A 23,671-nucleotide genomic window follows, 5' to 3' on the forward strand; every position below is an offset into this window, starting at 1 on the left:
TGTGGGGAGGCACCTACTCAGCACTTTCCCCAACTTTATTGACTTTGAGCCTGATAACAGCTCCATGGAAAAGGAGGAAAGTAGCCACAGTGTAGATGAGAGGGCACTGAGCCTGAGAGCTGGACTGCCGGATCAGCAGAGAGCAGTTTGCCTCACTGGAAGGTAGCTCTGCTGAGGCCAACCTGGATTCTGTCTCAGCCTTGTTCCTGCTTCAGCATTTAGCTCGATCTCTGCCTTTCATGATAGCTATCTGGAGTCGTTTTGTTCAGGGTTCAGAACTCGAAAGGGACAGATTGTGCTTAATTATGGAGCTTTGATCTGAGGCACTTCCATATTCCTGTATCAGGGAGCAGTCTGCCCTTTGCAGCTGGTGTCTTTCCTATGCTTCTCGTTCACTGAGCCAATGAGGGAAAGCTGAGTACCACTGCCCATCGTAGGCCGGCTCTGCAGGAGTCCTCCTTGCCCAGACCACTATCCCTGCTGCTGCCCAAGGTTAGCAGCTGGACCGAGAATCACGTTTCTGTGACTAGGAAACCATCAACAACACATTCCGGGTACTTTTTACATAGACACCCAAGAATTGTGAGCTGTCAAATTGGATCACACAGAAGACCCGTCGACATGATTCAGGAAGCTGTCTTAGAGAAGGGACAAGTGGGGTCTTGCTCTGTCTGTGCTTATAAGAAACATATTGACCCATCCAGTCCATGATGAAAAATGACTGTACAGTGTGTAAACGTTACCTAAGTAGAGTTTAGGCATAGACTGTTATACATCAGGCCAAATCATTTTGAGCACCTGTGTAAAAGCTGTGGGTCGCGGAGACTTCCTCCAGAGGGTTTGGTTTTCCAACCTGTAGTTCCCAGTGTGTCTTTCACACATTTCTCCCCTTGCTGCACCAGAAGAACTCTAGCTTCCTTTCACGGTGTTAGCTGGTAAGTGAGGGTTCTGGCAAACTCCCCCACAATGCTGTCCTCTGAATACTCAGAATCCCTGCCCTTACATAATGTGGCTTTATTTCAAAGAAAGGGGAAGAAAATCAGGACAAAGTGGGAGGAATCCTTCTTGTTGGTGGTTTCCTGTTCATGTTTAACACAGAAAAGCATGTTTAAAAACCACAGAGAACTTCTGGGCTGAGAGATGGCTCAGCAGTTAAGAGGGCTTGCTGCTCTTCCGAAGGACCCGGGTTTAATTCCCCGCACCCACACAGTGGCTCACAACCATCTCTAACTCCATTTTCAGATGATCCAATGCCTTCTTCTCATCCCTGTGGGCAGCAGACACACAGGCAGGCAACATGCTATAAACATAAAATAAATAATAAAGTCAAATATGTGCACACACACACACACACACACACACACACACACACACACACACTATTGCTGCTCTTGCAGAAGACTCAAGTTTTGCTCCTAGCACCCACTTCGGGCATCACACAATTTCCTATAATTCCAGCTCCAGGGCCTCTAACACCCCCTTCCGGCTTCTGTGGGCATTGCACATGTGTGGTGCACCATACATACATAAATACATACATACATACACATACATACACACATACATACATACATGCGTGCATATATACCCTCAGACATAAACATACACATAAAATGATAAATTACTCCTAAATGTGTGTGTGTGTGTGTGTGTGTGTGTGTGTGTGTGTGTGTGTGAAACTACTCAGAGCTCAGAGATGCACCCTTATTTGCAAGACAGAATTTGAGTACTAGTGTCTTTGCTAAGAGGAGTGGAAGTTACCAGAATTGGCCTGAGTAGAATCTTCATGACTATCTCCATAATGTTGATTTTGTCTTCTCCCTGGATATAAACCAAGAGTCCATGAATTACTTCATTTGTGTGTGGGGTAAACCCAAGTAGATTTCATTAAGTCGTAGTTTAAAATGAGTCATTGGACCATCTACAGTTGGTAATATTATTGTTGTTATTATTTCTCTCAACATATTTACTTTTCATTCAGAGTTACTGTGGGAAAAATTTGATGTAACCCGTCTCCAGTTACACACCTCTGGACAGATGCCCCATCAGCAGACATTAGGCCCCTCTGGGATATTCTCATTTTACTTGGTCTTTCATTTCTGTAAAGTGGAAAACCTCTGAAACTAATTCTAAGTGGAAAGATAAGTGCTCTAATCCGATTTTCACACATTTCATATGCATCAACTGGCTGTAGGGAGCTTTCTTCTGTGTGGTTATTTGAATGCTATATTCATTTCTCAGCCATCTGGAGGGATGGTGGATGGAGACTCAGATCTGTTGGAGTATTCCAGGATGCCATGCACACAGAGCCGACACTGGGAGCCATGGGGGGTCGGTCTGGGGGTGGCCTTGCTCCTTCTCAGAAGGCTCTCAGACAGACCCATAGAAGGGGTGTTTTGTGCAGATTTCTGACAGGTTAGGTGGAAGGAAGGTGGGAACATCCAGTGCAGCCCTGGAAATAAGTCCTGGGATGTTTTCCCCAGAGGCAGCAGGTTTTAGAGTGTCCAACCTCAGAGATAGTGTGTCATCCGGTAGCTGAAAGATATGGTGGACACAGGGTGCTCCTGGGAGCTTCCTCAAGATCATGCAGATGGAAGGAAGACATGTAATGGGAGCCTCAGCCTCACCTCACCTGTGAGTTGAGATGGGAAACTGGTTTTGTTTCTCAACTTCAGTTGAGGAATTGCCTCCATCAGATTGCCTGTAGGCAAGTCTATAAGGGAATTGTGTGCGTGCATGTGTATGTGTGCGTGTGTGCGTGTGTGCGCATGTAAAAGAAGGGAGAGACTGACATTGAGAGACCCAAAGAAATAATAAAATCCACTCACAGAAACCAAACCCTTAAATTATTTTTAAAATGTTAACATAGTATTAATATTTTAAGAATTCCATACGTGTATATAATGTATTTGATCATACTCACCTCAACTCCTCCCCTAACTCCTCCCAGAGGCCCCCAGCTCCCAAAGCCTCACCCTGTCCAAACTCCATGTCCTCTATTTTACTTCTTATAGCCCACTGATTCCAGTTTGTTCTGACCTTAAAGAAAACAGACTGCCCCACCCCTAGGAGCCGCCACCTGCTGGTAGCTTTCACCTGGGGTGGGTTCTTGTGTCCTGCTGGCTTGATCTTCTGCAGGTCTTGTACTGGCAACCTCGGCTGCTGTGAGTTTGTGAGCACAGTGTCCCTGTCATGCTCAGAAGACATTCTGGCTCCAGTCTTCCTGATGCCTGACTCTTACAATATCCCCTTTCTTCTTCTATGATGGTCCCTACACCTTGGGGAGGGTGTCATCTAGACGTCCCATTTATGGTTGAGTCTCCACGGTCACTGATTTTCTGCACTTTGACCAGTTGTGAGTTTCTATGTTAACCACCCCCACTGCACAAAGGGAATTCTCTGATGAGCACTGAGAGCTGCACTCATTTACACAAACCCTGAATCCTAATGAAATACATGTCCCTTCTTAATGTGACTACTACAGAACGTCCCACATTTCATTCTGCATCTGTGAAATCCGTGATTTGAAAGGATCCACCCATGCCGTGCTGAGAACAGCAAGATGAGCATTTACCATAACATTAAATAAAATCAGCCGGATGAAGGATTTATTATTTCATTAATCTAAAATAGTGCAGTAGGGAGAAGATAGGGAAAGGAGGAGCCAAGATACTGTGAAAGTTTTAACATGCCCTGCTTTTTTCTAATGTTTTTTAAGACAAGGTGGTTGTGTTAGAACCCTCAGCTCTTATTAGCACAATAAATTAATGGTTTATAACCTTTATTTTATCACCCCAGGAGCACTTCATAAATCACCTGTAACTGTGAGCCAGAAAATAGCCTATAAAGTGACTTTTTCTATTACTTCTCTTTCTCTGGAATTAACAGTGTTGAAAAAAAAGTCAACACGAGAGATGTAAGTGAATCTCTGATCACAGTATTCTAACTGGAGTCCTTGTGTGTTCATATCTCATTTCCTCCTTTCTCATGTGCTGAATACTCACACACCTGCGAACGTGGTACGTGTAGAAATCAACATTTTGTTATAAAGCAATATGTATTCTTGATTTTAAACCCCTGAAAAGGAAGTTAGGGAGCCCTTTAGGAAGTACCGCTGCCTTACAGTCCTGTAGGGAAGAGCTGATCAAGAGCTGATCCTACACATCAGAGTAGGATCCACAGTGGGAGAGAGGCAGGAACACTGTGTCGGCAGATCCAAGGGATGTGGTTTAGATGGGGCAGTGGCAGTCAGAAAAGAGTTTCTGTGTGGTTCCCAGGCCACTCAGTTCTTAGGAGTGACAAGAAGCCAGGCGTGAGATGGGGCAGCACAGGGGGGCCCAGGGGAGGAAGGGAGCTGACCCCGTGGAGTGAAGGTGGCCAGGCAGAACTGGCAGTGGTGTGTGGCAACCGAGGCCAACCAGCTGAGAGGGCAGGGGAGGGCACTGGGTTCTCAATCTTTACCTGAGTGTCAATCACCCTGAGCTGTTTTCCCACAAGTGTTTCAGAGCACTTGTTACACATCGTGAACTACAGGGAAGGAACCTCGGCGTTTTCCCCTGAGAAGCTGTAAGGAAGCTGGTGACGTGGTCTGTCCTGGGCTTTCAGGGGCTTCTAATGGGAACAAGAGCAGGCCTGAGAGGACAGTAAGCACACTGATGCTGTCTGCTGTGGGCCCGCAGAGGAGCAGTGGTGCTGGAAGGAGATGGCAGGGGAGGCAGAAGAGGGGGCATAGTCTGCCTTCTACAGCCTGCAACATGCACACTTCTGAAGTCACAGGCTAAGATTAGAGTCTTTCTATCAGAATATCAGTGCAGATATGGAACACACTTGGTCCTTCACAAGTGTAAATTTACTTAAACAAAAATCACGAGTGGCACCCCAAAGGATGGCAGAGACTGTGAACAGGACATAATTCAAAAAAAAAAAAAAAATTCAACAGAACATGCCACTTGACAAGTGTTGCGGAAAATCAGAAACCAATATAAGTAGTTTTGAATTTCTGAAATTGTGGTGAACAATATCAAATCAGATGCCAGGAAGAAGTGGCAAGGATATTCCTATGTTTAGAAGTGAAGAGAGCATCCAAGCCCAGTGTGGCGGAACGATGGCAGGAACTGAGAACAGGCTCACACTCACGTGTGTGCACACACAGGCTCATGCTCACTTGCGTGTACACACAGCCTGGTGACTCCAGTGGCTGCAGTGGTGAACGATGGCAGAACTGAGAACAGGCTCACCCACACGTGCATGCACACACAGGCTCACCCACACGTGCATGCACACACAGGCTCACCCACACGTGCATGCACACACAGGCTCACCCACACGTGCATGCACACACAGGCTCACCCACACGTGCATGCACACACAGGCTCACACTCACGTGTGTGCACACACAGGTTCACCCTCACGTGCATGCACACACAGCCTGGTGGCTGCAGTGGTGTCCCACTGTGGGGCCATCATGGCTACATTTGAGCATGACTCACACCTTCCTCAAGGGAGATAGCCATTATCCACGTCATATAGGCCTTTGCTTAGAAGGTTAAATGTGGCCCCTAAATGAACATTGGACCTGGTACATCGGCTTCTGCCGTTTTGGAGGCACGGTCTTGCCTGGCTCTCGGCAATGTATGTCTCGGGAATGGGATATCTTTATGAGCACTTTTGGCCATATTGATATGATTTCTATAATGAAATAATATATAGAATCACACAGTGACTCATCCACTAGTGGGTTAAAAATAGTTCTTCAATTTATCACTCCCTGCTCTGTAGACCCTTCTATTGTAGGTGAGAGTAATTAATTTTTCTAACATACAGTTACATGAAATTCAAGCCAAACTATCTTCTTCAGAGACCACACTATTCAGTACTCCATCAGATGTGTGTATTTGTGATTATCTTTTCTGTGTTGGAGTGAAACTTCAAAAGCAGTCTATTTATAACAAAGAGCACTTGCATTTTGTATAAATTTATCCTTGAGCATGTTTAAAAGTACATTCAGACAGTCAGAACCAGACTGCACATAAAAACATTTCTGTTTAGTAGATTTTTCAAAGCTACCATGAAAATGTAACATGTTGAGCTTTTCATAGTATAATTAATATATATTTATGTTTATGTAAATTATGAAAATAATGGCTGTCCTTCCAAGGAGCCAAGCAAGGCATCAAGGCAGAAAAATGTGTGTATTCAGCCTGGAGAGAAGGAATTGAGAACGGTAGTCACTTGTCTGAGCATCTGGAAATTATGGACCACGTTCTACTTGCTGAGTGGTTTCAGAAGCGGTCATGAGAAGTGCGTACCTGTGTGTGCATGTAGGGTATACAGGTGGAGAGTGGTCGTGAGAAATACATGCCTGCATGTGTGTGTAGGGTACACAGGTGGAGAATGGTGGAAGAGTCTGTGTAGGACAGTTGGGGGAAATGTACGAGCAAAGTACCTTTGTGCTGTGAGGAAAAAAGAACCAAAAGAGCTGCCATGGGGGCAATGGACTGTTCACAGTACCAGGACGTTGTAGGGTCTGGAGAGAGCCAGGAGGGCCGGCACACGGTGAAGGTGATGGTGACAGACTTTGGAGGGTACTCCTGCTGGGAGGAGCTGACCTGGTAGGCACAGAAGTTGCTTTGCATAGTAAAAATAGCACAGCATTTTACAGGAGCACAGTGACATTCTCAGATCCGCAGGGAGACAAACAAGCCCAGTGGGGGCCTCTGCAGACGTGGGAACGTGGGAACATGGGGAAGAGAGATCATCTTGTTTGCATCAGCACAGAGGAGCGATGTGTTAAAGCCAGGAGCAAACTGACACTGTGAGTGGACTTCAGAAGATACCAGGATACTTTCTGGAATCTTAACATCCCAGTGAAAGAAGACAGCTATTTTTAGTGCAACTGTATTTTTATAATGTCATGAAACATGGTATAGTTACTAAAATAGTATATGGGTTTAGATCAAGGAAAATTAGAAATTTTAAAGGTTGATTCTGATCAGTAATAATGAAAATCAAGCGTTTTGTTTGAAGCATAGAAACTCATCTCCAATAAGATATTTCTCATTAAAATACAACACATACAAATAGCATAGTCCAATAATTATAGACATAGAAATAAAGAGACATTACTGAACACAACACTAACACGAACAGTGAATCATTCAGTAAGGGCTGTGTGTCTAAGCATCCGCCCCTGCTGGTATATAAAGATTCCTCACATCAGTTTTCTGCTTCAGAAGAGTGAGTAGGAAGCTGACATGACAGTATATAGCCTTTCTTCCACAGGAGGGAAAGGGGCTCACTCTCAGAGACAAATATTCATGCTACAGAGGGCTCTGAAGGCAAAATCCAAGAGTTTGCATGCTGGCTTGCAGCCTACGTGGAACAACCAAGGTTTTAGCAAGATAATATATCAAAGGCAATATTCAAGATGACTCCAAGAGCAGGCAGAGAATGGAGACTGAGTCAGGTGGAGGACTGGTCTCAGAAAAGGTGGCCCTGGGAGTGTGAGATATGTTGTCTTTGTTTTTGAACCATGTTACATACATTTTATAAAACAAAATACACAGTTTAAGCATATTTTAAATAGTTAAGATTTATTTTTATGAACTGTTTCTTTTTAAATAATTGAGGTTTTTGACTATTATCAATTTCCTAAAGGAAAGCTGTAAACAAACTTAGATACACCTGTGCTTCTGTCTTCAGAGATAAGTTGTTGATGATGTCTGCCATCCCAGAAAAGAAACAGTGTGCGTGGATAGATGGAAACTGTGTGGGAGAAATGACATTTGTACATATCTTGGGATTGAGACACTTCAGGACATCCAGTAACAAGGCCCTCACACTCACTGAGGTGTGAATATAGGAGAGGAACTCATTGGCAGAAGAGCAAAGTGTAGGAGAGTCCTGTCTAGAAACGTGGAATTCAGTGTATTGGGCAACAGGTCCCCTCGGCCTGATTCAGTCACTCCAACCTGTAGATGTGTGAGTCATCCGTGATGGAAACTTCAGGGTAAAGAACTCATCGAAGAATGTAGACATGTGGGGACTGGACTAGAGAACTCTGGGGGTGCAGAATGTCAGGTGGAACCTGTGGTCAACACTGAAATGGAGGTGGCAGGCAGAAGATGTGGCCCCGGAGCTTGTGGCGGAAGGAAAGCGTCCAGAGTGACTAGAATCTGACTACGCAGCATGCAGGCAGCAGGCCGACAGACATCATGGTAGCCTCTAGCTGATGGCCCTGTCCCAACCTGTTGAACTAGAACCCACATTTCAAGCTGCCCGAGGGATGAATAAGCGTACTGCAACTTCAGACAGTCTTTAATGTAATGTAAACCTCCAGATCCTTCTGGAGCCCAGAAAGCCACCCGCTCTGCCCATCATCTATCTCTCCATCTCACATTCAGCTAGACAAGCCCTACAGGCTGGACCTGTGTGCTTCACAGGTGACCCCTCTTTTGCTATATGTACAGTGGCTCTATTCATCTCCTCTGGAGGCACGTTTCCTCCATAGCGTCATTTCTAAACCATTTTTCCATATTGCCTATGTATCACCAGAACCCTTCATACATCCTTTAATGGGTACAGTCTTTTTTCATGCTCAAGTAGAGACACGGGACCCTAGCATCCTTCTTTAGCTTACCCACAGGAGGGGCAGTTACTCACTGTGTTATTGGATGTAAGATGTGAATGGATTAAATGAGCCCACGCTTGGGATTCAGACAATGGATTTGTCTCGTTCATGTTCATGGGGATTCGTGGACACACAGGGAGTGATACAGCTTCCTATATGTAAGGTCGGCTCCATGTGCATCTTCCCTCATTTCTATAAGGCAGGGGAAAGTGTGGCTCATGTGAATTATCCAGGGATAATAGTTACATATTTTTCTGTTGTAAGATCCATTTCAAAGGTACTGCCAGAAACACACAGTACTTCTAAAAATTTCCCTCAAGGAACAGGGAGAGTTTCACAGGATTCCTTGTTACCTCCGTATTAATCCAGCCCCCATGCCACCTACACCCTACCAACCGCTGTTCCTGTGTTTGTCTGCCTCCGCAGCCCACATTTCTGAAAAAGTACCCCAAGAACTGGAACAATAATTGGAGCTTTGGAAGTCATCAATGACAATCTTGTTTAATTCTTTAAAATCTGGCACTTCAAAGCAAAAATATCCTAATGTTTTCTTGAGGAGCATCCTGCTGGTATGATCCACAGATGGCTTGCTCTTACATGGGTCAGAGTGACACAAGAATTTTAGTCCCCAATTAGAGCACTGTGCCTCTAGAGTGCACAAATGGGCCTCTGAGCTCTCATTGTGTCTAGTTAGTGAGAAACAGCCTTGCAGGAGAGAATGTGACCAGACCACTCACAGTAGTGAGCTGAGTCCCTGGACTGACATCTGTTGAGTCTTGACTTGAGATTCAGTACCACACACCTCTGCAGCCATTTGCTAGGACAGCAATGGCAGTCTGGACCAGAAGCGTTTCCCCAGTCAGTGGCATTAGCTGGTACTGGCCATGTACATACCTGGCTTTTCAGATTCAATGTATCTAAGTTTCCCTCCTGAGGGTTCTTAGGCTTCTGTCCTTGTTAATCCCAGACATCATGGAATGCAAGAGACTAAATCAGGAAGAACTCTAAAATGCCAACAAACCTGCTAATTCTATTCCTTTGCTAGAGAAGAAGCACTTGGTGCAAATGTAGCATCTTTTGAAGACAGACCAAAATAAGTAGGAGAAATGAGAACGAGTATTCCATTACACAGTAGAGTGACTGTACACAGTAACTGTGTTAGATTAGAAAAAAAGGGGTTGAGAGTCCATACTACACAGAAATGATAAACATTTGGGAAAACAAGAATGTTCTTCCTGGTTTAAATATTACATGCCAAAACATCCTGTGGTGCCAATAGTGTTGTATGGTGTCCCTTGTGGATAGACAATTTTATACATTGTTGTTTTTTTTTTTTTTTCAAATGAAAACTCAAAGAGGCCATCGAAATCATACAAATACTGCAGCTTCCGAAGAACATCTCCAAATAGTCCTAATTCACAAACGAATTATATAGCACAAAATAATGTCAGGTCCACCATCTTTGGGTATCTGTAGACTATGCCTTATACTTAACAGGATATATTGCAAAGGCCTCTGTTTGCTGGAAATCTGTAGACTATGTCCCAGTATTTGAATGAGGGATTTTTCAAAACTGTCTAACACAACGAAAGTAAGAACTCGGCCATTTCACAGAGATCTGATCCTCATCTTTACAGGCAATTTATATGTGAGTTCAGACTTCCATCCTCTTTCCTGTGACTCAGAAGCCTGGGGGCCCTTTCACATTCAGAGGCCCTGGTCCCACCCTATCAATACAGGTTCATAGAGGCAAAGCTCTACCAAACACTGATCAAGAACTCTGGAAGCATGGCCACAGTTCTAATCCTATCCCTGCAAGTGTCTGCCTACCCAGCATTCTTCCTTCCCTCCTCACAGCCGAGCATCAGGGTCCCTGCTACTTCCTCCTTGTTATCATCCCAGCCCAAGGCTCCAGCAAGAACTCTATTTTCCTACATCCACTCTAACTGGACATGCAGATCCTCCCTGGACCCTGCAGTCCTCATCTCCACTACCCATCTTCAGTATCACTACATCTCTAGAGTAGTGTGAGGAAAACCCACTTCTGTGGTTCTGTGCTTCTGTATTCTTCTAGCATTTTTATGTGATCTCAAAGCTGTTCCTTGGAAATCCCCTGGTGTGAGGTCTTACTACCTTTTTCTGACAAAAGCAGGTCAGGTGAGTACTTGACTATACCACTGTGGACCATCGTCAGTCTCTTTCCCCATCCCAGGGCTGCTCCACTGTGGACCATCTTCAGTCTTTCCCCATCCCAGGGCTGCTCTACTGTGGACCATCTTCAGTCTCTTTTCCCATCCCAGGGCTGCTCTACTGTGGACCATCTTCAGTCTTTTCCCATCCCATGGCTGCTCCACTGTGGACCATCTTCAGTCTTTCCCCATCCCAGGGCTGCTCCACTGTGGACCATCTTCAGTCTGCTTGTCTTTCTCACTCTGCTCCCTCTGTTATTCATTCTATCAACTACTGAACTCCATCCTTTAAGCTGGCTTGCTGAAAGACATCAGGGCCTGATTTAAGTTCTCGGTGTCTCTTAGGACTTGTTTACAGCCCAGAGCATATCCTCTCTTGCCTTTGTAAACCACCTTATACAAAAACTTTACAATTCTTCCTCTGTTTTCTTTTCTTTCTAATCTGAGTTGGTCCTTATTCACATCTCTAATGCTTCATACTTCAAGAATGTGAATCCCTGTTCTTCAAGAGATGTAGCTGTGGTGTCCCTTAATAAAAGAATGAAGAATTGGTCATTGGGTCCCTGAGGACTGAAGTGAAGGGCACAAAAGCCCCACTGAAAGTGAAGAGGCCAATTTTTAATCTGACTGTGGAGATGAGCACTGATGTCAGTCATGAAGGGTGATTGAAAGTTGGCCAACAGACCAGCAGCAAATGCAGAATCTTTCCAAGCCCAAATGGTCCATGGATCCACATTGCTCACTCACCTACATACTCCCAAAACTCATCAGGACAATCCACTGTCTAAACGTTTTTAAATGAACTTCATAAAATTCAATCCAAAGTTCCAAAATTACTTTGTGAAATTTAGACTTGAGTCTCTAACCTTGCAGCATAGCCAGACTGTACACTTGTACACACACACACACACACACACACACACACACACACACACACACACGGAGGTTTTTGCTGATATGCCCTTTGTGGTGTAGTACCAGCTCCATGAAGGCACTCCTCCTCCTCTCTGTCACACAGCTATACATCCAAGGGCCTTTCAGGTCATCTTCCCCGACCCTTTAAGATGTCCTAGGAAAAGAAACCGGGAATCCTCCCTGGCATATCACACCTCTGGATCCTTGTGTTCCTTGTGTATAATACAGTCATTGGATAGAACATGTTACCACAGTTTTCTCACCACTAACATCCCCGAGTAAACAGTCAGCTCCCCAAGGACAAGCAAGGTTCACCATCCTTATTTTCCCACAGCCCAGCATAATGCTCCAGATAAACCGACTACAGAGTTTTGAATGGCTTCTGGAAATGTCACTTTAAGAAGCCGCTTCATCTCTAGCTGCCTCCTGCCCAAGATCCTGTCACAGCAAGGCTGTGGAGCTAGAATTGTCTATCCCCTGCTCTTTCTTTCCCTGATCTTCTCCATGTGCTCTGCTTCCCTACACCAGGGCTCTCTGTGATTTTAAGCTCCTTACATTGTGTATTGTTTGGAGGGTTCCTGTCTTGCTCAGGGTTCAGTTTCTCACCATGAGTTGAGTCCCACAGACTAGGATGCAAGCAAAGAGGCTTCCTCCTTCAACATGTCCATCTCACAGATTTGTTCTGCAGTGCTCAGAGACTGGGCCAACTGTTCTTCCTACCCACTACCAAATAAGTCAGCAGAAGACTAAAAAGACCATGAATTATGGAGCATGGTGAGGGAAAAAGAATTGCAGTATAATAAGGGGAAAAATGGACACTGCAGAGAAGCAGCCTTCCTGTGTGACTGTCTCAGATTCCAAACAACTTAGAGAAAACCAGATAAGATGCATGACTGCTTAATCAAGAACTGTTGGGAAGGGAACAGAGAGCTCTCTCCACTGACCTGCATGATCACCCAAGCTGGCAGGATACAAGTTCAGGGTCACACTCTGTATGAACTGTCATCCAGTCAGACAATGGGCCACAGTTAGGGAAGACTTCAACGGGAAGCTGGAATCTACCGGTGTGTTTAGTGTTACTCAGGGAAGGGACACATAAACTCCTCTGGCCAAGCATTCTGAAGACAGGTGTGACCTATAAACCCTTCCAATACCTAAGGTGTGGACACGCGTGCCAGCCTCTAGTGTGGCTGTGATGTATGGTATAGATTGAGGGCTGCTGTCATTTTTCTGTCCCCTACCCATGCTTGGGAGCACACATGTCAGTCTTCTTATGTTAATGATGGTTGTCTCAAGTGCCCAGCTCATGATTGTGAAAATTGTTGGAGCAGTATTTGATCTCTACCTAGCAGAACGGTACTCCAGGCTTCCTCTACACTTCCTGCTGGGACACAGCAGGATCATCTAGGATCTGCGCCTCTGAACAGTGGCTTTGTGAGCGGCCACCCGCACACATTCTTCCACTCTGTAGCTTCTTAGACAAGAAGTATAACCCACAATAAAGAACATTTTAAAATCTCCGTAGCTTTTAAATGGCTGTAGCTTGCCATTCTGGCTTTAAGACGTTCTCAGAATGCTGTTTTTATCAATGGTAGTCCATGCAACTGTCTTTGCTAGTGGCACTGTTAGATAAGTTTAGATAGATGCCTCAAGTTCTCTCCATAGAAGTTGATTTGACGGCATGCTGGAATTCTTTATACAACAAAATTGTGAAGAGTCATATCCATGGCACAGCTACTGTTTGTGGAAACATCTGTAAAACAGGTGCTCAGAAATTACTTGGTGGAGTTTTTCTATCATGCTGAACTTCAATAGCTGTCTTAGTTAGGGTTTCTATCACTGTGAAGAGACACCGTGACTACAGCAACTCTTACAAAAGAAAACGTTGAATGGAAGTGGTGGCTTACAGTTGCAGAGGGTTAGTCCATTATCATCATGGCAGAGAGCACAGCGCCTGAGATTATGGCAGCACCCAGGCAGACATGATGCTGGAGAAGGTGCTAAGAATTCTACATCTTGATCCAAAGGCAACAGAAAGTGGTCTGAGTCACTAGGTGTGGCTTGAGCATATATGAGACCCCAAAGCCTGTCTCCAGAGTGACACACTCCAAAAAGGCCATACCCCTTCCAACAAAGCCACATCTCCCAATAGTGCCATTCTCTATGAGATTATGGGGGCCAATTACATTCAGACTACCACAGTAACTAGAGAAACATAAATACTTCCTGCATAGTAATCCACAGTGCCGAGGTGAGGCAACAGAGACACCATGTTTGTTTGGTCTTGGCCTCTTTGTGGGGTTGGGTTCTTTTGTGCTGTATCAAGTTCTTCTTCCAGCTGAGAGGAGGAAGAGTATGAGATGAAAGCCAACCTTGAGAGGTGAGGGGTCCTGGCATGGGAGGGTTCCTGGAGGGCAGTGCTCTCTTTACACAGCGTTGAGACCAACTCCATTGTGCCGCTACCGGGTCAGCCTAGAGCTGCTCTCACACACTGACCGTTGAGGATACACACCATGCGTGTTCTAGAACAAATGGCTTTAAATTTTAATGAAACAAATTAAGAAATGAATACCTTGGCTAATTTTGTTCTTTGTAGTTTTCAGTCCTCTGCCCTAAAAATCTCCTGCCTCACCATTTTCCTACCATCCCTCTGACATCTTCTCACTGTGAAATGTGACCTTACGGTTCTGTTCATGTCGTAGATGGGAGTCCACAAAGTATTCCTGAAGTACTGGCATGTGGACCAGCTCAGCGACCTGTGGCTCCAGATGCAGAGGAAAATTGTAACTTGCCAGAAAGGTGAGCACTCCCAGGCCCTCAGACCTCTATGATGTGAGTTTCCCAACCACACAGTGCACCTCTGAGTTTACGTGTCAACATGGTCAGCATCACAGTGGGCCTCCCAACCCCCCTGAGGAAGCTCCATTGAGAGAGCCGACTCATGGGATACTGATGAAGCTTTATTTCTTAGTTTCCTCTATCCCAGTTCCCGCATCAGTGTTTGTAGACCTTTCCTGTTTCATTAGTTACATTCTATATGAAACTGTGTAAGTCTTCAACTTAGTCCCCATTTGGGGGAGGGAATAAACATATCTTACCATTTCTGCACCTTGCAGATTGCCAGCTATTTCGGTCTCTTGGGGAAGCACAGGACACTGTGAGGTTGTGCCTGGAAATGTGCAGTGGGACCCCCCACCCACGGCCCCTGGTGGCAGCTGTGATGCAGGTCTCTGTGGCATCCAGTGCAGGTCTCAGCTGTGCTGGGTTCCGAGAGCTGGAACCAGTTAATTGCCCAACCAGCATGTCCTGTAACTCTCCTTAGGATTTAGAAAGCCCTTGACTCTATTTTCCTTCAGGGAGTGATGATAATATTTGGTGTGATTTCTTTTATGGCTGTTGGCATCGATTTCATTATAATTTTGGGATAGATTTCACTTTGAATTTGTTTTCTATCCAAATCTAAATGACTACTAAAAATGTGCATTTTTACAAAACAGCCATTCCTCACATAAAATGGATATAACCAGTACATTAAAAAAATGGGGGCTAGGGATGCATTCGGGCTGGCCCACACATGTGCACGTGCGTGCGTGCGTGCGTGCGTGCGTGTGTGTGTGTGTGTGTGTGTGTGTGTGTGTGTGTGATATCTCTTGTGCAGGCATGGAGGTCAGAGGTCAATGCTTTCCCCCTTAGTTTTTGAGACAGGGTCTCTCACTAAACCTGGGACTCATCTGATTAGCTAAGGTGGCTGACCAGGAGCCCCCAGGATCCACCCGTGTACTCTGGCCCCCAGACCTCTAACCTCCAGTACTGGGTCATAGAAAAACCAGCTTTTCCACATGAAGGTCTGGTGTCTAAACTCAGGTCTGCATGCTTTTCCAGTCACCACTTCATCCACTGAGCTACTTTTCAGCCCCTTTAAACAGTTTTTTTATGGGTTGTTTCTTCATTGTAGAAGAGTACAACAAGAAGAAATTAATCCATAGACCACATTTCAGTGTGACAGAGAACAGGTCTGGTGTGTGTTTGAAATTTTTTCAAATGGGAAGCATGCTAGGAAAAAATGGTATGAGCTCCCCTCCATCTTGTTCTCTATTTCCAGTGTGGGTCTTGTTTGGCTGTGGCCTTGTGGGAAATCTCCGCTGGGTCCCCTCAGTTTCTGATGATAAACATCCTACCATGTGCAGAATTGAACACACTCAGGTTAAGTTTTGGCCCAAGTTCAGAGCCTTGTTCCAAACCAGAGCATCAAGTCCAAGCATCCCTTTTGGGCACTTCAGGTCTACTCCTAACAGAACAGCCCAGGAGAGGGACAGTATGGTCCTGGTCTCTGTCTCTCAGGTGCCTCTGGGTTATGCAAAGTCAAGAGGAGGGGGGAGGAGGAGGAGGAGGAGGAGGAGGAGGAGGAAGAGAAAGAGGAAGGAAGGAACAGGGAAGGGAAAAGCAAGAGGAGGAGGACGGTATTGGGGGAAGGTGGCGGCAAGGACTGCAGTAGGTGTATTGTGACCCTGCGCTGGTCCCCTGGGTGGGACAGAGTCAAAGTGCTCTTTGCACTCCAGAAGCGTCACTCTGAGTCCCTGCACTCACGGGCAGCAGTCCTGTGGCCAGCCCCTTGTCACTGACTCACAGACCCTGGTCACCTTCTCTCAGCAGACAGCTCTTCTTTGAAAACTACCCTGCCCTGGAGAAAGAGACCGGCAGATACCTCCATAGGTGTGGCATGTCGCATTGGTCGCAGCTGCGGCTTTGGGACCCTGCAGCCTGCTGTGTTCCCCCAGTTTCAGCAGACACGCAGCAAGCTCTCGGCTAGTCTCCTGTTGGTGCTTTGTCCAGCCTGGGGCAGTAACAGCCTCGGCTGAGGAGGCAGCAGTCCCCAGCTCGTGGCTCTGATCCCCCTTCTCTCTGACTATGACAAATGGGCCCCTGGGACTCCGTCCTGCATCCATGCAGGGGAGATACTGGCTGGGACGACTTGGAACCTTCCCCTGCCCCACTCCAGGTGGCACCTGCACCCCAGCCTCACCTGGAGGCTGGTTGGAAATGCAGCCTCAGCACCACCCCACACTGACTGAATCCAAACTTGGCTCTCAGCCACAGCTGAATCTGGGTCAGGAAGAGCCCCATTTAACACAATGCTATGTGTGAACAGAGCATGGCACCCGGTGCTCCTGGGAAGTGTCCTTAAATATAATTAGAGGAATCCATGCCCCTCTTCCGCACGACGCCCACTTGAAATTTCTCTTCCAGTTAACCTCACAAACTCAGTTGCTACTGTACCCAACCTGAGGGGGATGGGAACTTTCTGAAGATGACAATGGAGAGAAGCCTTGAAATAGCATTAAGAGAAAAACTATAATTTCATTTTGAATAAATGAAATAATGGACACCAAAAAAAAGGCACTTTAGAAACTACAGGCTTTTGAAAGTGAGCATTAGTTACCGGTTTTTATTTTTTCATCTCTTAGAATTGATATTAAATTCACTCAAAATTTATGTAAGCTGGAGACATTTTCATTTTTTATTTCATGTTTTTGTTATTGTTAGTAAATACTTGAAGAAAAGAGCATTTTACATTTAAATCTGGAGAAAAGTAAAATTTAAACACAAACGAAACGAAGCAGCCAGTGTCCCAGTGGCAGAGGTGGGCTTTAAAACTGTGGGCAAATAAATCTTGCTGCCCATTTCCAGCAGGCTTGTTTTGTTGTGTCCTTTTGTGGAGAATGGGAGTTTTCTGCAACCCATATGACTTTGTAAAAGAATTCTGGAAGGCTGGCCAGTAGGAGAGAGTGAGTAGATGGGGCCATCTGCCCATGGGACAGCGGACTCTGAGTGAGCGGAGGGGCATCCTGGGAAGTCTGGCGTTTGCTCTCCGCCTTAGCCTGCCTCTGCTTGCAATAGCTTCAGCCTCTGGCTTGTTTTCCACCTCTGCCTTCTGAGGGCAGTGACTGTTTTTGTCCAGTGCAAGAAGAAAAGAGCTGGTGGGCAGCCTACACAGGTCTCCAGTCCCCTTCGGTGCATCCATCACATGTCCAGTGCTTCTGTATCTTGTTCTGCATGTTATGTTCCTGGAAATATGACTTGCCTTTTACTGTTAGAATTTTGTTGTTCATAGATTAGTCAGCATGGCCGTCTTGTAGGGAACTTGATGCAGTTGTATTCTAAAGTAACTTTCCATTTAGCATTGTCATCTGGATTTAAAGGGAGAAAGACTTGAGGATGCTGGAGCTCCTTGCATCTTTTTTTCTTTCTTTCTTTCTTTCTTTGAAGCCCTAAGTAGAGAAGGCTGGGTCTAACGTTACAGCATCTCTTAGACAGCCCACATGTGTGTTGCCTTCCAGGCATGGGGGAGTCTCACACAGTGATTTCCCTCCAACATTGCCTGTCTTTTTAATCCACAGTGTTCTCTAATCTGAGGCATTTGAAGCCTGGGGGGATGGCATCTCAGAGGCTGACAAGCTAAAGTCAGAAGTCCGCAGTCGATGCTGGTCCCAAGCATCTCAGGGACAGCCCTCACACCCGCCTTGCCCACCTCAGGGATGAAGGCCAGTTCCCTTTCTCAGAAGGCAGCCTGCTCCATTTCCACCCCACGTTAATTGTTAGCAAGTTCTTTCATCTATTGATTGCAATATCCTTCCATGTGACTTCCCCTATTGCTGATCCGTCCCCCCTGGAGGGCCACAAATCACATCTAGAGGACTGCAGGCTTGGGGGATGGAGCTGCCTCCCAAGCACAGAGGGATTTGAGCCCATGCGCTGCCATTCCTTGCTTGTGTTTACTGGAAATGAGAAGAATCCCATTATCATTGTGACGAACACACATATCTCCATGTGTTACATTGTTTCCGCATTAAATGGCACTAACTCTGAGATGGCCAAGTGTCTTTAGATCCTGCCTTCTGACTTTTTTATTCTCTTCAACAAAATCCCTGCTGATCAATTATTAGTTTCACTGAATTTTAAGTTAATTATCCCCCAGATTTTACACATATTTCTAGACCTGCAATCCTGAGAAGCAGGAAGGGTACATTTTCTGTTGTATCTGTAAAGTCTCTCTAACTCTCAAGGCATGTCTGTCTCTAGGAATTACATCAAAATCCTAGGAGTATTATGAACAAGCATTTTACAAACTAACCCAGGGAGCCTTGAGTGGTTCTTGAATGACCAGCAATCTTGAAAGACTATCAGTGCATTCCAAAATGGTCCAGGGGAAGCCACACCTGAGGCCTTTCTCATTGACTCGATCCCGGCCATCGATGTCAGCTTGTGTTACAAAAAGAAAACAAGAGGGTGGAGGTGGCTCCTGCCAATTTTTCAGGAGAAACCTCATGTAGAGAAAGGGATGCCCATCGTGCCATCTTAGTTATGTCCTCTTTGCTGTTATAAAATACCCCCAACAAAAGTAACTGAACATTTTATTTGGGCTCACAGTTCCACAGAAATGCAACCTATCTTAGTAAGGAACCTTAGTGATAAGACAGGAGGCTGGGTGATCTCATTGCGGCCATGCCCAGGAGGCTGGGTGATCACATTGTAGCCATGCCCAGGAGGCTGGGTGATCACATTGTAGCCATGCCCAGGAGGCGGAGAGTGAACAGGAAGTGGGGCTGGGCTACACAGCCTTCCTGCTTATCTGCGGTAATGCACTTCCTCCAGCAATGATGAGCCTCCTGAAGGTTCCTCGCCCTTCCCAATAACACCACCAGCTGGGGACCATGTATTCGAACATGTGAGACTATGGGGGACATTTCACGTTGAAACAGAACACTCCCATATTTGAAATTGGGGTGTTCTAGCAAATTCTTATTCTGAATTAAATGTGTTAGTTTCTGGTTGCAGTGGGGGGGGAAGGGGAGGGGGAGGGGAGAGGAGGGGAGGGGGAGAGAGGAAGAGGGAAAGGGAGAGGGAGAGGGAGAGGGAGAGGGAGAGAGATTGGGTTTCTTGCTTCAGATATGCCCTCTGACCAAGGGTTGTGTTCTTTTATGAAGTGATAAGAGGGTTCCTGGCACGCCAACACTTACTTCAGAGAATGAACGTCAAGCAGCAGGAAGTCACGTCCATCAAGAGCTTCTTACAGAGCACAGAGGACATGGCACTGAAAACCTACGATGCCCTGGTCATTCAGAATGCTTCCGACATTGCCAGGGAACATGACAGGCTCCGGAAGGAGGTCCATGCTTCCTACCACAGGAGCAAGCTAGAGGAAGGAACAAAGAGGTAAGAGCTGTCTGTAACCTTAATTACCTTTGAGACAGGTCCTGGGAGCCAGGGCCCTCGACACAAAGCTCAACTGAACAGAACAGCTGGGGAACAGGCTTACACGCTGTGTCTGTCGAGACACCCCAGCAATCTCAGGGCTGCTTTTCTTGGGCAGTCCCTTTAGGAACCATGATCTCCATGTGTCAGTTCAGTCCTATAAAATAACGCTGCTTCGTCAGCCACATTGACGTTGCTTAAAGCCTCACTCTAAGATCCAAGGTAGCAAAACCAGCTAGCAAGAGTTTTTAACATGCTTATGCAGGTGCAAGGCATATGAGGCTGGCTAGTAGAAATTTCTAGAAATTTGTCCAAAGAATTCAGACACCACTTTGAAGACATAAAAGTGGTGGATAAATTGAAACACCTGTATATGAGGCGCACACCGGGAGGGCAAGAACCAGGCTCCTATACAAGCATTCGTGACCAGGGAGTCGAGCTGTCAATTTTTCCTAACCACTTCAGGAACCCCTCATTTCTCTCTGAAAATGACTCTCCCTGGTCATCACTGTCAAGTGATTTTGTTGTTGTTGTTGTTGTTGTTATTAAAACAAAAATGGCTATGTGTCTTTGCTAATTAGCTTCTAATATTTTAGTGATTACATACTGGAAAAAATGTCTTTTGTACAGAAAACTGTAATTAAACATTACAGGGGAAACAAATTATTCACCAAGTGGCCCTCCTCTCATCCTCAGTGACTTCATTTTCTACATGGGCAGCCAGCTCGCATGCTGGTGGGTTCCAGCCCTCTTGGTGCTCTGACACACAAAGATATAATTATGAAATAAGTAGGAAGAAAGTCCAGGGAAATGAACTCACCAGCATCTCACATGATTACCCTCACATGTGAAGGCGGGGGAAAAAAAAATTTAAGCCAGACAACTACTGATTTTCAGTGACTTCCCAAATCATATTTATTTTCCCTGCTGGAACTAACCCGTCACTCCAATTTCTCAATTTGATTATGTGTTTTATTCGCCTGATATAAAATTAAGTAAAGAAACATTTGTCTCTTATTTGTTGATACCAGCAGTTCGCTTGGCACCAGGTGACTGTGCAGAATCTCAGGAAGAATAATAATTCCGTACATAATTAGTAATTGCTGGTATGATTAGATGGAGAGAGAGAGAGAGAGAGAGAGAATGCCAGACTGTGAATTTCCCCTGTTCTGTGTGGAGCATACTCATCTTCCTGCCAAGGGAAATTGGTGATGAACTCACTGCACTGGCTGCAACACTAACTCTCTATTAAGATGGATTTCCCACAAATTAACATTCAGATTGAAATGCTGCCTTTTTGATTTGCTTAAGAATCAGACTGTGAAAAATTCATTCTGAGGATGGCTGATGGGAAACATGAAGCCCTTTAAGCACTTGGAGCATGGCTGGGAGAATACTGAAAAGCGGCCATGATGGCCATCCCAGTGCTCCATCCCGGGCCAGACGGCCTGGGCAGCTCTCCTTGGGTGAGCAGGTTGCTTAGAGCTGCATGGGGATTTTCCAGCCAGGCCAGCTAGTTAGGTTCCCTGCTGAGCAACTCTGGGTCCGGGAGGGGCTCATCACTGTCACCTGAATGACACACCTGGGCCTCTGTGCTCTGGGGCTGTTTGTGCTTTGTTTTCCCTTAAGAGCTGAAGACCAAGGAGGACCCCGGCACATCCACTCCAATTCCGTGCCAGTCTCCATGGCAGTGGACAGCCTCGCCCAGGCTCTTGCTGGACCATCCATCCGGTCACCATCTCTGCACTCTGTGTTCAGCATGGATGACAGCACTGGCCTCCCGTCACCACGGAAACAGCCTCCTCCTAAGCCAAAGAGGGACCCCAACACCCGACTGAGTGCCTCCTATGAGGCTGTGAGCGCCTGTCTTTCAGCGGCCAAGGATGCAGCCAGTGAAGGTTAGCCAAAGGGGGCTAAGTGAGTGCTGTTCTCGTGGCTCACTGATGTGCTGGGTTCCGGTCTGTTAGTGCCTATGGCACCATCGCAGCCCTAATATATTTTTTAATAGAAATAAATCCAATTGTTGGCTTGCCAGCAGCTTTTTAATCATTAAATATAAATAATATTCAAATCCTTAAGCCTCTTAGGGGAAAGCTTCTTATGTGTCATTTCCTTCACTCAGGGTCCCACCTCTGCATTGAATTAGAAGCTTCAAAGCTGAAACAGTTCTAAAAGTTGGTTGCTACTCCATATCATTTTTCACTAATTAAAAGGTAAATCTCTTCACCAGGCTTTCCTGATCATGATCTAATTAAAATTTAAGCCCGCTTCTGTATGTGGTGAGTGAAATGGTAGCTGCGGAGGGGGACTGCCACGAAGTTCAGTTCCTGTAACTTTTGAAACTAGATGGCAAAGGGTCCTGCTTTAGAGGTCAAGAAAAACGTTACGTCAACTCTCGGAGGTCTATGTAAGTGTTCGCTGATGGCCGGTGCTAGAATTGGAAAAACCAAGCAAGCGCTTCTCAACAGGGCATTCAGAAATCTAACAGACTATAGATAAGTGTGCATGACCACCACACCCCCGTGTGCATGTACCCTTCATGGAAACGGAGCAAGCCTCATGGGGAAGGGGGGTAATAAGCAAATCAACTCATGATGATTTTAGCCACCAACTGTTGCTGTGGAGAGAAAGAGAGTTGGTGGTAGTGTTGGGTCAGTGGGAGAAGATTCTAGAGCAAATGTCTGAGAAAACCTCACCGAAACCTAGCATGTGAATGTGACACGGAGCTGAGTGATCCAATAATAGAGAAACAGCAAACAAACACAATGTAAAGGAAGACCCAGGCTCCTGAGCCCTGACAGGCACCAAGAGCGGTGGCAGTTCCCAGATCCCTTCAAAGTCACATTCTTCAGTGCCTTTGAGAAAGAGGAAGAGGGCTGGGTGTAGCACAGATTGTTAGAAAGTCTTATTAATAAAAACAAATCTGAAGCCAGGTATTAGGGTGAATGCTGGAAGATCGGAGAAGCTTTATCAGCTTCCTACGCAGGCCTCCGAACATCTTGTGAAGCCCAATTCAAGGTCCCCAAGTTCATGAGGATACTAGGAGGACACTGTTTTGGCATTGAGGGGCCAGAAGTCACATATATGTGAAGAAAAAGAAAATAGAAAGCATGAATGCAGAATGGACCCATGCCCTGGGATGGACAAACAGACAGTTAATAAACATACAAGAAGCACTGAGCCTAAGCAAAACCACCCAGGTAGACCTGGCAGTCAGGGGCTCCTGAGCAAATCCTCATCGTCTCTCAATTTCCTCTTATTCTCTTGGACCACGTTTTATTTTCAGAAGATAATAGGGCCAGGTAGTGCTGCTCTGAACAGTGACTTAAACGCCACCAACGTGCCTGCACAAAAAAAAAACCCCAAAGGGAAGTATTTCGTGTGTGGAAATGTTTCTCTCCTACCAGAGCTTAGGACATGTTGAACATGACTTCTGAACAGCACAGGTAGGAATGACTTCTCTGAGCTCCTGAGACGGGAAATGCAGCCTGGCTTCTGAGTTCTCGTTACATACCAAAAGGCCCCAACATTCCACCCCGTGACCTGGGCTGTCTCAGACCTTGTTCCATTGGCATTGTTGAGTACTTGTGACTATTTTATGCAGAAACTTAGAAACTAAAAAAGGAAAATGCTTGACAGAAGTAAATTTCAATTGTCCTTACATCCGTACTTGCAAATAAGCTAA

General features: G+C 45.7%; 1 protein-coding gene across 1 annotated transcript in view; it reads left to right on the top strand.

Annotated features, from left to right (window-relative positions):
* Myo16 (myosin XVI) overlaps positions 1 to 23,671 on the top strand; it is a 363,210-nt gene that overhangs the window by 273,241 nt on the left and 66,298 nt on the right. The window contains exons 28-30 of the mRNA XM_059244646.1: positions 14,436 to 14,532; positions 19,719 to 19,947; positions 21,616 to 21,884. Of these exons, the coding sequence (XP_059100629.1) occupies positions 14,436 to 14,532; positions 19,719 to 19,947; positions 21,616 to 21,884 (595 nt within the window). The remainder of the gene's footprint in view (positions 1 to 14,435; positions 14,533 to 19,718; positions 19,948 to 21,615; positions 21,885 to 23,671) is intronic.

Source organism: Peromyscus eremicus, chromosome 17, assembly GCF_949786415.1.
Source record: "Peromyscus eremicus chromosome 17, PerEre_H2_v1, whole genome shotgun sequence".
Lineage (NCBI taxonomy): Eukaryota > Metazoa > Chordata > Mammalia > Rodentia > Cricetidae > Peromyscus > Peromyscus eremicus.